The sequence below is a fragment of the Peromyscus leucopus genome, chromosome 7 (genome assembly GCF_004664715.2).
Source record: "Peromyscus leucopus breed LL Stock chromosome 7, UCI_PerLeu_2.1, whole genome shotgun sequence".
In the NCBI taxonomy this organism is placed as follows: Eukaryota; Metazoa; Chordata; class Mammalia; order Rodentia; family Cricetidae; genus Peromyscus; species Peromyscus leucopus.
This window is the reverse complement of record NC_051069.1, coordinates 91151218-91166564: the sequence shown is the minus strand read 5'-3', so window position 1 is coordinate 91166564 and position 15347 is coordinate 91151218. Positions and strand designations below refer to the sequence as shown.

At 42.7% G+C, this 15347-nt stretch overlaps 1 protein-coding gene across 6 annotated transcripts in view; it reads left to right on the top strand.

The window, feature by feature from the left end:
* Window positions 1–13832, top strand: part of Cep63 (centrosomal protein 63) — a 46121-nt gene extending 32289 nt beyond the window's left edge. For 4 of the 6 annotated variants that reach the window (XM_028869931.2, XM_028869930.2, XM_028869933.2 and 1 more), the window contains 6 exons: window positions 1583–1697; window positions 4571–4768; window positions 6315–6401; window positions 10497–10702; window positions 11402–11681; window positions 13414–13832. In XM_028869931.2, coding sequence (XP_028725764.1) covers window positions 1583–1697; window positions 4571–4768; window positions 6315–6401; window positions 10497–10702; window positions 11402–11681; window positions 13414–13572 — 1045 coding nt within the window. In that variant the 3' untranslated portion in view covers window positions 13573–13832. The remainder of the gene's footprint in view (window positions 1–1582; window positions 1698–4570; window positions 4769–6314; window positions 6402–10496; window positions 10703–11401; window positions 11682–13413) is intronic. The other 2 variants (XM_037207879.1, XM_028869934.2) reach the window with 2 other exon arrangements.
* The last annotated feature ends 1515 nt before the right edge of the window (window positions 13833–15347 follow it).

The window sequence follows — 15347 nt, the reverse complement described above, 5'->3', positions numbered from 1 at the left end:
AGACAAGTTTTTCTGTGTAGTCTTGGCTGTCCTGAAACTCGCTCTGTAGCCCAGGCTGGCCTAGAACTTAGAGGTCCACCTGCCTCTGCCTCTCGAGTACAGGCATTAAAGGCATGCTTCACCTATCACACTGAACTAAATAAAGCTTATTATTAATAAGTTTTTTGATAATGGATAAAATTGTATGTTTTTGCATTGTTTTTTTTTCTTTCCCTGATTGCCTTTCTGATAGCGGTCACTGCCCCTTGTCAGGTTCAGAAGCCTGGGTTGACTTCCAGCTGTACATTGAACACTTTTGCCCCTCAGGCCCTGCCTTTCCATGAGTGCACAGGAGATGTGATCTCTGATTTTACTCCTCTGTTACCCTTAGTGTTTAGCACATGGTAATCATATACCAAATACTAAATCAATGAAAAGTCTAAAATTTCTGGAAATAAAATTAGTATTAATAATTAACAGTGTTCAGTAATAATGGATTAACTTTTTTCCTTGAAAAACCAAGAGGACAAAAGAACTGTTTTAAATAATTTGTGGTGTTTAGTTGTATAAATAGCACCTAAAATAGGAAAGGGGGGTTGTTTTTGTGCTGTTGTACTACAAAGATGATATTTTTGAATAAGTTATCTGACAAGTTGGCTTTGTTTATGAAACAATATAATACTAAGCATTTGTGGAACAGTCTAGAAATATGTGCTGGAGGACTAAGGGCTAATGGCTAAGTTTGGCAGGAGTAAGAAGTAAAATATTTTAATCATAGAAATTTTAGTTTCAGAGATAAAATATTCATGTTAAAGGACTTGAGGAATTTCAGTTAGCACATTTAAAGTATAAAATTCTAGAAAAATTTGCCTTCAAGTTATCAAAATTGAACTTGAATTACATAAAGTGATTATGGGAATGAGGACTGGGGTGACTGTAATCAGGTGGATCTGATCTAGTTCATGGGAAGGTACTGGCCACCAAGGGGTGGGGGAGGGAGGTGCTCTGTGGTGAAAAGATGGTGTGTATAGACACAAGGAGGCAGGTGGAGCAGATGGCCCATGGCAGACAGCAAAGCTTAGCATGTAGGAGCAAAAAGATCTTGTCAGAGAAGAGCAGTGGAGTGAGAGGCATGTTGTCTCCGTGGCTCCTATGTCTCAGGACTGGCTCTTGATGAGAATAATGAGTCAGGATCTAAAGGCTGCTCTTGAGGTTTGTGTAGTCTGGAGTGTGTGTTGCTAAGGTGACGAAGTTTGCGCTGTCATGACAGTTCTTGGTGGCTTTCCCTCTCTCATACAGTTGGAGAACAATCATAGTGCTGTAGTAAAACTGTTAGTTGCTGTATCTTTATACTTCTGTAACCAGCTAAGTGTAAGTCAAGGGGAGGAGTAGAAGTAAACGCTGAAGTCAAAGCTACCTAAAGGTTTGCGATGGATTTGCTGCACCTGGGGATGGGGAACTGGAGGTGACTTTTAACGAAGCTATGAAGTTTACAGCATCAGGAAGATGTGTCTTGGGCATCAAGAAGGTACATTTAGATAATCCATCTTATGGATTTCAGGAATTTTGTGTATTTATTTGTGGTTGTATTTCTGCCATACAGTTTGGAATCTGTGAGTACAACATGTAAACAGCTGAGTGAAGAACTAATGGAAAAATATGAAGAACTGAAGAGAATGGAGGGGCATAACAATGAGTACAGGACCGAGATTAAGAAGGTGAAGCCCTGGGTGCCTGGGCGGGTCACAAAATCCAGTGTATTTGTGGACCGAGGGCTGAGTTGGGAGACGGTCAGTGAGGGAAGTCTCTTCAGGAAGACTGATGTTCAGGAGTGGACAAGCACCTGAGGAAGTCTGGCTGGGAAGAAGAGGTTCAGTGGGAGAAGGAAGGGATAAGAGAGGATATGGGGAGATGATCAAAGTACATTGAGTATATATATATGAAATTGTGAAAGAAACAGTAAATTAAAAATGATTGAAATCTGTTCACTTTGAACTCTAAAACTTTATTTTAAACATCATGATGATTTCCAAACAATTATACTGTTTCTTATAAAAAGATATCATGTGACTGGCATTTTATATTTTCTCATTGGCTAAAGATAAATATGTATTTCTTCTTTGTGATGATGTAGTTAGTGTCCTCATTGGCTGTTGAGTTATTCAGAGCGTTTTTATTAAAGGGTCCTGTCCCCACGTGTGCTGGTGGCACTGTAATCCTAGCCTTTGGGAAGTGAAGACACAGGAAATCAAGGGCCAGCATGGGTTATACAAGACTGCCTCAAAATACCAAACTAAATTAATAAAGAGCTCTGGCTTCCTTTTTCGTTGGCATTTATTTACTTGCTTATTTAGAGGCTTGGTCTTGTTATGTAGCTCAGGTTGGCCTCAAACTCATGATCCTCTGGCTTTTGAATTCTAAGTATTTATATTAGAGGGGTGTGTCACCATACTTGGCTTAATTTATGTTTTTCATTACTTCTTGAGATTGTTCCTAGTTCCTGTCAATGTGTGTGTGTATGTGCATGTACATGCATGTGTTCATATGTGTGCGAAGAGCCCAGAAGTAGATGTTGGGTGTCTGCCTATTACTGTCTATTCCTGCACTTTCATCCTCTCTTTGAGACAGGATTTCTCAGGGGCTCTTGCTGAACTCAGTACTCATTGGTTGACTAGCCTAGCTGGCCAGTGATTCCAAGGTGACCCGTGTCCACTTTCTCCATGCTAGGGTTACAGATATATACAACCTCTGAGGTGTATTTTATGTGAATGCTAGGAATCTAAACAAGACCCTTCTGCTCCTGCTCTAGGAACATCTTCCCAAAGGCTCTTGCCCTTTTCTTCCTATTACCTTTCTGTTATGTCTCTTCTGTGAAAACCAGATAAACAAACAAAAAACAAAGCAAACAATTTTAATTTATAACTGTGGAGAGAATGAAAGTCTTAGGGTACTCTACATTCAATTGGACGTTGACATTGACCTTCAATGTTTGAGTAACTCATGCTCTTCTGAAACTTAATGCATGATTTTAAGTTTAACCACCAGACTTTCAGAATAATTACACAAGTTGGTAAAACTGCTCATTTTCTGTCTATGTAATCTAGGAAAAATAAGCATTATTGTAGCAGGAATTTTAACAGGTCTTATTAATAAAATCAAACCTGGAGCCAGGTATTGGGGTGAATGCTGGAAGATCAGAGAAGCAGAACAAGCCATAGCCACCTTACCTTGCCAATTCTTCAGCTGATCCTGTTTCCTCAGACTGGATGCTTCTGTGTCTTCATCCAGAATGAATCTCAGCTGAACTGCTGCTCAAAAGCCTAAAAGCTTAACCAGCCGAATGCTACTAGTTTCTGGTCCTCACGCCTTATATACCTTTCTGCTTTCTACCACACTCCCTGGGATTAAAGCCTCACTTTCTGGGATTAAAGGCTTGTGTCACCATGCCTGGCTGTTTCCAATGTGGCCTTGAACTCAGAGAGATCCAGAGGGATTTCTACCTCTGAAATGCTAGGATTAAAGGTGTGAGTGAGTGCCACCATTTTCTAGCCTCTGTATCTAGTGGCTGTTCTGTGCTCTGACCCCAGATAAGTTTATTAGGGTGCACAATATTTTGGGGAACACAATACCACCACATTTCCCTCTTTTTTTTGTCTAAATTTTAAAAAAGCTTATAACTAATACAAGAAAAACTATTCAATAAGTATATATATACAATACATACAGTCAAGAATTACATTAACGATGTCTAGTCCATTAACATTGACAGATTCAGACGAAAAACTTCATTAATATATAACAATGTCCAGTCCAGTAACATTTGATAAACTCAGACAAAAACATTTCATTACTTATCCTATTTAAAACAAGTAGTTCCTTTTTAAAAGTATTTTTCTTTTCATAATAGATTCAGTAATCTACCTTTTGTCATTTTATATTTTCCCCCTTTTCTTTTTAGAGTAGATTCAGTGATCTACCCATTTATCCTATTTCTTTATCTTTTTTCTCAGAGTAGAGTCAATGATCTACTTCACATTATCTATTTTATTAATGTTTTGTGCATTTTCTTTGTTAAATTTGTCAGTTTCATACATATGTACTATGTATTGTTATCATATTCACCCCCATTACCCTCTTCTGTCCTCCTGCTGCTGATCTTACCTTCCCATCTAGTTTCTCTGCTACTCTCACTTGGGTTTTCTTTTAGGCCTACTGAGTTTAATTAGGGTTCCTTACATGAACATTGCTGGGGGTTATTTACTGGAGCAATTTACCAGTGACCACACCACTGAAGAAACGACACCCCTTTACCTGGCAGCCTGTAACCTGTCTTTCTTCTAAGGCCTTGTGCATGCTAATCAAGTGCTATACCAGTGAGCTACATCCCCAGACCTTGTTTTCTGAGACAGGGTCTTCCTGTGAAGTTCAATGTGGCCTTGAAATCACTGGCCAGAGCAGGCTGGTCTCAGTCTTGGGGTCTTCCTGCCTCTAGCCCTGACTCCTGAGCACTAGAATTAACACTGTGTACTACCACATGCTTGAATTCTAAGTACTTGCCCCAAACTTTCGGTGTTTTTGTGTTTCTCTGTAGTTGAAAGAACAGATTCTGCAGGCTGATCAGACCTACAGCTCTGCACTGGAAGGAATGAAGATGGAAATCTCCCAGCTCACTCGGGAGTTACACCAGCGAGACATCACCATTGCTTCTGCTAAGTGTTCTTCCTCAGACATGGAGAAGCAGCTGAAGGCAGAGATGCAGAAGGCAGAAGAAAAGGCAGCAGAGCATAAGGTAAAGGCCACCCGAGCTCTCTCCTCCATGTTCACTTGTGTTTTCCAAGAATGAATTCGTTCCAGGAGAATCTTCCACATTTACTTCAGTGAACTTTGAGTAGACACCTGTTTGGGGCTGGTCAGCAAGCAGTGTAGTGAGGGTGAGTGGGGAGGGCTGATGGATACAGATGAGGAAAATGGCCACCCCAGTGCTGTGTGGGCAAGGTGCTGGGCACAGCCAGGGAGTTCCCAGTTTAGATTAAAGATCTCTACTGGTGCAAGTGGAGAATGAGTAAGGGTGGGAGAAACTGCGTGGGGCAGGTGTGAGAACGTGGCCTGAGCAGTGAGCAAGGGCTGTGGAGGGAAGTGGATGGGTTCTGGGGACTCTTGGCTGGTGCGGTCGGCTAGGCTTTGTGATTGATAGGCTAGCAGAGCAGGCAGGGAAAGAAGCTGTCACTGATGAAGTAGTTTGGGCAGCAGCCAAGTAGTGCTCTATAATGAGACAGAAAATAGTTCAAGTGTTGGGGAGGATGATGCCTGTCTGTGAGAGATGCACACGGTAGGAAAGCTAGTGGAGGGACACTGGTGTGGCACATTTGATTTCAGAGACAGCCTGGACTTCTGTATAGATAAACTGGTCAGCCAGCTCCACAGAAAGCCTGGAACCCAAGGTTAGCCATTTAGCTTTGGAAGTCCTTGCAGGAAGTTGACATTTGAAATTCCCCTTCCCCAGACACAGTGGCTGTCATGAAAAGACAACAAGGTGTGCGCAAGAGTGACTCGAATCAGACTTAGGATAGTTCTCAATTTGGTATAAAAGGTAGTGGGCTGGAGCTTTTGAAAAAGGAGCGCTGAGGAAGTTCTGCAGGCCGCTTCTGCCGAGGAAGAAGGCGCCAAAGAAGGCAGGAGTCTGTTCATGAAGATAGTCAAGCAGCGCAGCTCAGCAGGACACGGGGACTGCAGATAAAGGAGCAGTGTGTGAAAGTGCGGCTCATGTGGTGTGGGAAGAGGAGAGATGAGGGGCAGAGGCAGGGTGTGGATAAGGGTCTGCCTGTGACCCAGAACTTTGCTGCTCCAGCTCCCACTCATTGAGAGTGACATTTAGTCACATGCATGCCAGTTTACCTGCTAACACCTTTGACACATTCTTTTAAAGAGGATGTGTGGGGCCTGGGAGATGGCTCAGTGGGTAAGAGCACTTGCTCTGCAAGAATGAGGACCTGAGTTCAGATTCCCAGAAACCTACATAAAAAGCCAAGCTTGGCTGCATGTTCTGTTCTGTTGCCCTAGCTTTGTGGGGGCAGGGGTAGGGCGGGATGCGCAGAGATAGGCAGATTCTGAGAATTCGATGGCTCTGCTTCTCTGCATACATGCATGGCAGGCACACCTATGCCCTCATGTGCATGCACTACACACACAGACTATATGTACACACTTTTAAAAAGTATATCTATGAATGGAGGATGTAGACTAGAATAGCTAGATTAGTGAAAATTATCTGTGGAAAAGCTTTGTAAGATATATTTGATTTATGTGGGTTTTTTGCCTTGATTTTCCTTTTTCAGGAGATTCTGAGTCAACTGGAATCACTCAAGTTAGAAAATCGCCGTCTTTCTGAAACAGTGATGAAGCTGGAACTGGGCTTGCATGAGGTACACACATAGACACTTCAGCTTTTGTACTCGTGAAGCCTTTGAAAGTAGCTTTGTTAATGTTGACATTAGGTGGAGTTAGACTTAAGCTAGTGGGACAGTCCCTTGGTAGGTACAGTCTCAGATGAGATGCAGATGTCCTCCTGCCAGAGGAGGTTTGCTGCAGCAGGAGGACAGTCTTCCGTTGTGTGTGGTAAGATGCATATGTAGTCTGTGTTCTCAGCAAGTCGAGTATCTGCAAAGGGTTCAACACAGTGCGGCTAGTAGCATGAAGTGGATGCCCGTACTGTATTGTGTTGTTGTGCTCACAGTGTCTTTTTATTATAAAGTTTTTCAGCTTTGAAATAATTCAGTTTTTGTTGCATTTAGTCAAAAAATCTAGAATAGTAAGTGCTAGATTGAACACAGGATGAATAATCAAATTTTTGACTCTAAAGTCATTACAGTAATTTAGTAGAGACCATGAGGAATATATATAAGCTACTGTGAAATCAGAGAAAAAGATTGGTTTATAGGCAGTGTGATGTTCTTTAAGCATTTTATTATAAAATTCTTATAATTTATAAAATGACATCTATTCTGACCCGTCTATTTTTTGATGTAGATCAAATGTCTGAAGATTGAACTCTTTTTTTTTTTCTGAACTTCCAGGGAGTTTTCTGCCTCCAGAAAGATGCATAGTCACACAAGCCTCCTCCCTATTTGCTCCCAAGTAGTTGCAATTTCACAGTCATGGAGGCTTAGCGGGACAAGGTGCAAAAGACTAGAAGAACACTTAATTTCAATTAGAAAAATGGGGGCTGTTGTTTTGTAAAATTTCAGATGGGTAAGAGTCTCTAAGCATCATGAAGCCATAAAGGATTTTACAACATAAAAATGTAAAATTTCTGGATGGCAAAAGACTCCATTAAAAAGGCTAATAATAGAAGCCAGGTATGGTGGTTCATGCTTATAATCCCAGCTACTCAGGAGGCTTAGGCTGGAGGACCAAGAGCTCAAGGCCAAACTGGGCAAGACCCTGTCTCAGAATAAAAATAACAACAAAAGGGCTGGGAGTGAAACTTCGAAGGAGAGCAGTTGTCTAGCATGGGGCTCTGAATTGATGCCCTCGCACTGCAAAAGTAGGAAAAAACAAGTGAAGAGACAAGGAGAAGTAATCTAAGACACAGGCTGACATAAATTATCAGCAAATGAGAATGCCTTATAAGAGTAATAAGGAAGAGATGCAGTAGAGTAAATATTTCATAGAAATGTAAATTCAAGTGAGCAAGGGAAGCTGGTCAACTTCCCTAATAACCAAAAATTTTAAAAACAAAATTTCTCTTGCTAATGAGCTTGATAATGCTTTAAAAATCTAATATATAGCCTCTGTTGGCAAGTATTTAGAGAACAGGCTCTGCCATGCATATTGATACGGCCTTCAGGACAGCTGAGTCATGGACATCAAGCTTGTAAATACATACAGCCCCAAGTACACCTGGGTATTTACATCAGCAATATTAATAGTCATGTTCTTCAGTGTCCTCAGCATTTGCATTCCCAAGAACCCATCTTGAGGTGTAAATGTTTAGAAGTGGGCACAGCAGTATTGTAAAATAAACTGGTTACTAAAATAGTTGACTTACGATTGTACTGTGAAATATGCTCTCATTTAATACAGCAGATGGAAATACTCATTCAGTTTTGCCACATCCCTTTGATAGTATAATGAAAATTGTTTTTTAAAGCAAAAACCCATGTGGATGGGGGGAAATAGAAGAGGAGACAATAGCCAAACATTTAAAACATGTTTGCTTTTATTTCTGTGGAGGGGGGCACATGTGTGTATGTGTGTGCATGTATGGAAGCTAGAGGTTGGTACTAGTGTCTTCCTCTATCATTCTCCACCTTAAGTACCGAGGCAGGGCCTCCCATTTGAACCCTGAACTCACTGACTTGGCTGATCTAGCTAGCCACTTTGCTCCAGAGATCCCGCCTCCCTTTTCCAAGTATCAGGATTATGGGCAGTCCACCGTGTCCACTCAGCTAGCATTTACATGATGTTATAGATCTGAGCTCTGGTCCTTTTGCATGGCAAGTACTTTACCAACTGAATCATCTTCTCAATCCTTTAACTAAACATTTTATAAAGGAGGTGGAAGATGGATGGAGGCAGGGGTTGGGAAGCCAATTGGCTAATCAGCTAGTTGGCTTAATGACTGGATGGATGGATGATAAATGGGCGGATTAGTGGATGATTGATTAATGGATGAGTGGGTAGGTAACTGAGTGGGAGTATGGACAACAAATGACTTTGTATGCCCTGATAAAGCTAACACTGAGTAAGTGGTATTTCATGAACTAATCTGATTTATACTACAGAACCTTATAAAAAACGTGTGATTTGTCAGTGTTAAAGATTTAGGGACCCTTACGTGATACAGTGATTCCTTGTTCACATTCAGAATTCACAATGTCACAGCCAGACTCTGTCCAGAGTTCTGTGCAGCTGAACTTCTGAATCCTAGTGGGAACACTGTCCCTTCTTTACCCTGCTAAGTACATGTCTGCTACCCAGTTGTCATGCTGCCTTTACCATTCATGGACCTGGAGTAGTTGTTAATAAACCAATAAGTCTTGGCAATTTCAGAAAGATGCATGCAAAGATAAGTATTCTCTTTTTTTTAGGTATGTGCAGTGGTTCTCAACCTTCCTAATGCTTCGACCCTTTAATACAGTTCCTCATGTTGTGGTGACCACCAACCATAAATATTTTCATTGCTACTTCATAACTATAATTTTACTACTGTTATGAATTGTTAATATAAATTTTTTGGACATAGAGGTTTGCCAAAGGGGGTCACAGCCCACCAGTTGAGAAACTCTAGTTTAATGATTTTAGACATCAAAGTGGTAAAAATCCTGTCAGTTTTAGCTTTCTGTGGTTTCAGGGTTACATACAGTGTGGATATCTTGTACAAATTATCAAAACATAATTATTAGGAAGTGCTTTTTGCATGCTACCACCTAGGAAGGTGAATTTACTTTTTCAAATTAATCTAATTATGTTAATGAAAGCAGTAGCTCTGATGAGTATTGGATACTTTAAAGATGGGTAGCAATTGACATTGTAGCCCCGTGTCCTGCAAATATGCCTGAGATGTTGTCAGACTGGGCAGCTACTGAAAGATCTTATAATTCCTAGTTTACAGGTATATTTACACATTTGTGACTTGACAGGTAAATTATGTTTATCAGAACACTATTGATCAGCTTGCTTTCATAGTTTTTCTTTACAGAAAATGAAATGTTAAGCTGTAAAGATCACCGTAATTTTGTAGAATGCTGTTTAAAATAGATCACAAAAAAGTAGACCTGCATTATCAAGAAATAAGATGTGTTATCCTGAGCTCAGACTAGATCACAGTCGTAATTCCTGCCATATACTTGAGCCCTACTTTTATGTCATCTAACTTTATGTACAACTAGGTGCCAAAAGTGCTTAAGATGAGAGGGTGTTTATTTAAAAGCCCCCTTTTGGCCAGAATTCTTTTTAGAGCCTTGTGTTTAAATTACTTTCTTTGAATTAGTTCTTTTGATTTCCTTCCACAGGTATTCTGTGTGTGAGTGGGGGTAGGGTGGGAAGGGAGCCCCTCATTATATTCTTGATTTTCCCTGTATCTGATTCTTTACGTTTTCCTCTCCTGTTTCCATCTCTTGGATGTCCATGTACAGGAGGAAGCCATGCCACTCCCTTCCTGCTAGTCACACTGATGCTTTCTCTGTGTTCATCTTAACACGGCTAAAGACAAATCTTAATTTCTCTAAGTGAAGCCATATATTAGTTAAAACTAGCCGGGCGGTGGTGGCGCACACCTTTAATCCCAGCACTTGGGAGGCAGAGCAGGCGGATCTCTGTGAGTTCGAGGCCAGCCTGGGCTACCAAGTGAGTTCCAGGAAAGGCGCAAAGCTACACAGAGAAACCCTGTCTCGAAAAACCAAAAAAAAAAAAAAAAAAAAAAAACTAAAAAAGAAAGTATTTCAGCCAGCACTGTTGTAGATTGACCATAAGTACCCTCAAACTCACGAGTGATTTTAGTATTCTTTCTTTATCAGGCAAAAGAGATTTCACTAGCAGACCTTCAGGAGAATTACATTGAGGCATTAAATAAATTAGTGTCTGAAAATCAACAACTCCAGAAAGATCTGATGGACACCAAATCTCAGCTGGAGCATGCTACTCACATGTGTAAAAAAAAAGATGGCAGGATCTTTAAACCAGCACGCAGCAGAGCAGCCGAGTTCAAGAACACAGAGTTTAAGTAAAGTTTCTTAACAGTCTCTTTGAAATGTGTGTGCTGCGGTGTGATGCACACCTCTGCTTTGGGAAGTGCAGTCATCACAGGCTCTGGGTTTCATTCTGACTGCAGTGTGCACAGGCAGCTCAGGTGGTTACAGCCTTTGTCCTGTGCACCCTGGATGTAGGTGTAAAAGCCACCTTGTTCCCCTGAGCCTTTTCAGGCTGCCTCCCACCACCTCTATCCCACCTGTTCCGTAAGAAGTAAAACTTGGCTTCTTATAAAAAGTGTCCATTGTATTTTTGGTCAATTAATTTTAGGTTATTACCATAAGAAAGATCCATTCAATGAGAAGCCTAATGGCTTCAGTTCATTGTTCTATGTAGCTTATGTGTTTTCCTACCAGAAGCCTTGGGTGGCACCTCACCCCCACTCTCACCCACAGTGACATTATGTGCCTTCTCTGGGCATGGGGCTGCCCTGCCTGCCTACTCTGAATCACAGTGGCGGCTTGTTTGGCCTCTGCTGTGCGGGAAGCATGAGAGCAGAGCTTGAATGAGTGAGGAACACCTGTCTCCAAGTGGGCTGCTCATTCCTAAGTGATAGAGCCTCGCTGCTTAGCTTCTTATTTAACGTGCAAATGAGCATGATTCTTTCAGCATTTATTGGAAAGAAAAGTTGCTACAAATTCTCATTTATTTTGTCTTCTAATCTGCTATCCAGGCCAACCCATGGCCAGCACAGACATGATGGAATACAGACTGAGCAGTACAAAACAGGTCACCACTCGCCTCGAGAACAAACGTTGGATAGCGTAGACCCCATGGCCAGGGGCCCTAGCCCCCCAAGTCCTCCCACCAGCCCTGACAGCTCCACCGTGTCTCTGCCTTCCAACTTTCTGTGCCATGCTCACTCTTTGCCTTCAGTGCTAGATATAAACGATGCCAACTTCTCTGACATCCTGTCTGACTGTATGAATGACCAAGAAGAGTATGTGCCCGCGGTATGGAAACATTCTGATGTTAACGTTTATTTTTATTTTTAATTTTGAGGTAAAGAGGGTGTTTTGTTTTGTTCTTACTGGGACCAATTAGTACCCTTTATGATTCTCACGCATTTCTACCATGCAGTTTTACTTGTGAAGGCACATTCAGCCACCATGACTTCAAACTCAAGTTCTGAACTGTGGGTGTAGGTAGTCACTGACGTTAGCCTTCACCTTCCTGACCGCCTTTTCCAGAGAAGGCTGATTCTGTGTTGTAGGAATTGCATCAAGGACTGTTTCTGGATGCCAGGGGAGTCCCAAAGCATGGATAGTGAGAAAGGAATAGAGGGAATGTTGGGGAGGGGCTGGTGGCAGGTGGCAGAGGTCAGTGCATCTGAGGTGTGCAGAGCGTGATTTGGGTGCCTCTGATGGCCCTGGTGGTGGAGGCTATCTTTGACGCTGTACTGACCCCTTGTCCCCACCACTAGGCTCCACGTTCTTTGCCCTTTGTAGGGAAGCACTTGTGTTGGGCCATTCATTGCCTGTTGTCAGCTGTGATCACATCCTTGTGAAAGTTCAGTAACCTTGATTTTTTAAAAATGTACCAGCAGTTCCATGGAAAGGTTTCCCTTTAGTCTTCAAAATAAATGTCTGTTTTACTTACATGTAGTTAAAAACAAAAACAAAAAACCTCAGTGCCCAGAAAAGTGACTTTCTTCCTGAGTTTGGCAGCATATCTTTCCTGACCTGTGATGATATGAATTTTATAGATGTCACTTTTTCTGAGTAGTGTGAGCATCCATGTGTTTTCCTTCAGAAGTACTTAGTAGTTGGTGCCAGTACTCTATGGGGCCAGTATAGTTGATCCTGATTATTCAGCAGTGGCCTGTTTGCCTGCCCACTAGACTTTACTGAGGTCCTGCTGTGCCCATGTGGACACACACAAAGCGGGGGAGCTGACTTACACATTCCTAGTGGAGGTCGCACAGGGCGAGCTCGGCCCGCGTTCCTGTTGCAGTGTTCACGTGAGGATGGCAGGAAGTGTGAGAACCTTAATCCAGTGCCGTTAGTGTGCTGTTAGCCTGGGGAAAGTCATTTCTGTGTTGTCGAATGGAGAGAAGAGACTCTCCCAGGCTGTATGTATGTCTGTACTCTATGTGTTTATTTACCCTGAAGACAGGGACTTGTGCTAACTCAGCATTCGGGGTCACTTCTAAAACCTAACTGTAAATGAGGGCCAACTACATACGCTAGATTTCCTGTATTACCTTCAAAATCTGAGATCTGAAATGTTACTAGAACCGAGAGTTGCAGATCAAAGACCACGGGGTGGAATTTTAAGAAAGGGAAAAATATTGATTTTTAACTGGCATCTAATTTGTTTTCCGCAGATTTTCAGTGCTTTAAAGCGAGAGTGACAGTTAGAGTTTTGAAGTGGCAGGCATTGGCTGTATTGTCCTCTGAGTGGCAGGCAGGCATTCAGATCTGAGTGGAGATAGTCTCAGACTAGTGGCAAGCTTTCCTACACCTGTTTATACTTTACATGGACACTGCTTGGGTCAGAAAGAAAGAGACCTGTGGTGCAATGTTTTCAGAACTTACCCTTTTTTTCTTTCTTGGCATTAACACGAAAATATCTCTTCAGAGGAACATTTCCCCTTTTAGTATTGCTAGGCAGAAAATATCACAAATAGTGTCAGAGCATTCATCCCTGCTTCCTAACACATGTCACGATTTGTCCCTCTCCCAGTGCTCGCTGCCCGTCTCTCCTCTGGGATCGATAGCTACCAGGTTTCTGGAGGAGGAGGAGCTACGGTCTCACCATATTCTAGAGCGTCTGGACGCGCACATTGAAGAACTGAGAAGAGAAAGCGAGAGGACGGTGAGGCAGTTCACAGCCCTCGTGTAGCCCTGTACCGCCACAAACAGAAGACTCGGAATATAGTCACCCTGGAGATGATGCTGGCGAGAGCCGCGCTGAAGAACCTGCACCTAGGCCATTTCACTGGCTTCTCTGAAGGACTTCTTCCAGCAGTAACTTGTGAGAATAAACCACTTTGCAGACTTTTCTCACATGAATATTTATTACCACCACAAAGCAAAACTTATTCTTTCTGACTTAAATGTGAATAGCTGTGTACTAATAAATAAAGATTTTTTTTTTTTAAATACAGTTTGAAAGTAAAGTAACTACAGAGCTTCCCTCAAAGGAAGTATGTAGTGGAAGCCTGGGCTCTAAAGTTGCTCAGCTGGCTTCTTACACTTCTTCCCATGTTAAGTGCAAAGCCTGGCTAGAAGTGTAAGAAGGGGTTATGGTGAAGTCCTTGGCAAGGAGGCTTTTGCCCCACTCTGAAGTTGAAGAGAGGATGGCATAGAGTTAGAGCTGGATTTGGTGTGTGGTACTCGGGACATCCACTGTGAATGCTTAGCATTTGCACGCTGAGGAGAGGGAGGGTCAGATGGGAGACAGGATTTGCAGCCACAAGGAGGGTGTATCGAGAGGAGAGTGGGGTTCTGGGCAGCAGAGGATCATGGGAGCCAGACTAGTACAGGAAGTGGAGCATGCAGTTAGATCAAGGAGAGGGCACGTACTGTACTTGCCAGCTCAAGGACCCAGCTTCTTCCATTCCCTCGCTAATGGGTCCTTCCCATCAGCATACAGACATTCTAGTGTTTCTTCTTCCTTTCGAAAGAAACAGAGGGCTGGAGAGATGGCTCAGTGGTTAAGAGCACTGGCTGTTCTTCCAGAGGTCCTGAGTTCAATTCCCAGCAACCACATGGTGGCTCACAACCATTTGTAATGAGATCTGGTACCCTCTTCTGGTCTGCAGGGATACATGCAGACATTACACTGTATACATAGTAAATAAATACATCTTTTAAAAAAAAGAAAGAAACAGAAAAGCTGCCCATCTACTCTAGATATTTGCTCCTCTTCAGCCAGCACTTTCCATAAATAGCTGTTTGCAGTGATGGTTTCTGGTTTGTCTCCTCTCTTCTGAGCCGTCTTTACTCGAAAGCTACTGTCCTGCCGTGGAGGTCATTAACAACCTAGCCTCTGAACGTCATTCTCGTCCTCCTTTGTCACTGCTACCTGCCTGGCCTCTCCACCTCATTCACCGTCACTGGCTCTTCCTCTTCTAACTTGTGTGTCAGAGGGCTCTAGATGGCTTTCCTCACCTAGCGTACTCTTCTCTATATTTTCCATTCCGTTCTCAAGCTCTTATGACCGTGTGTAGGCCAGTGTACTCACAGTCAAGGAATGAGAGCTGCCTCCGCGTTTGTGAGATGTCTACTTGGTGGTGTGAGAAGAGTCCAACACTCCACATTTCAGCAGCGAACTCAGGACAGAGCTTGTGTTTGCTGGTTCCTCCGTGCTGCTCTTGAGTCCTTGCCCTCTCCTCTGTCCAGTTCACTGGGAGCCCCGCTGCTTCTGCTTCTCCCAGATCCACACACTGCTTCTCTTCTGCTGCCACAAGCCTGTTCCAGACTGCGCAGACTCTCACCTAGAATCTGGGTGTGGCCTCCCACCTGGTACCACTCCAACACCTGACACCAATAATGCATCTTCACAGCGTGTCCAGAGCTCTGCTTTCAGACCATGAATGAAATGCCACTGCTTCCTCCTTTGCAACCTAAGGAGGCTTCTTACTGCACTCAGAATAAAACCCAAATGACGTGTCA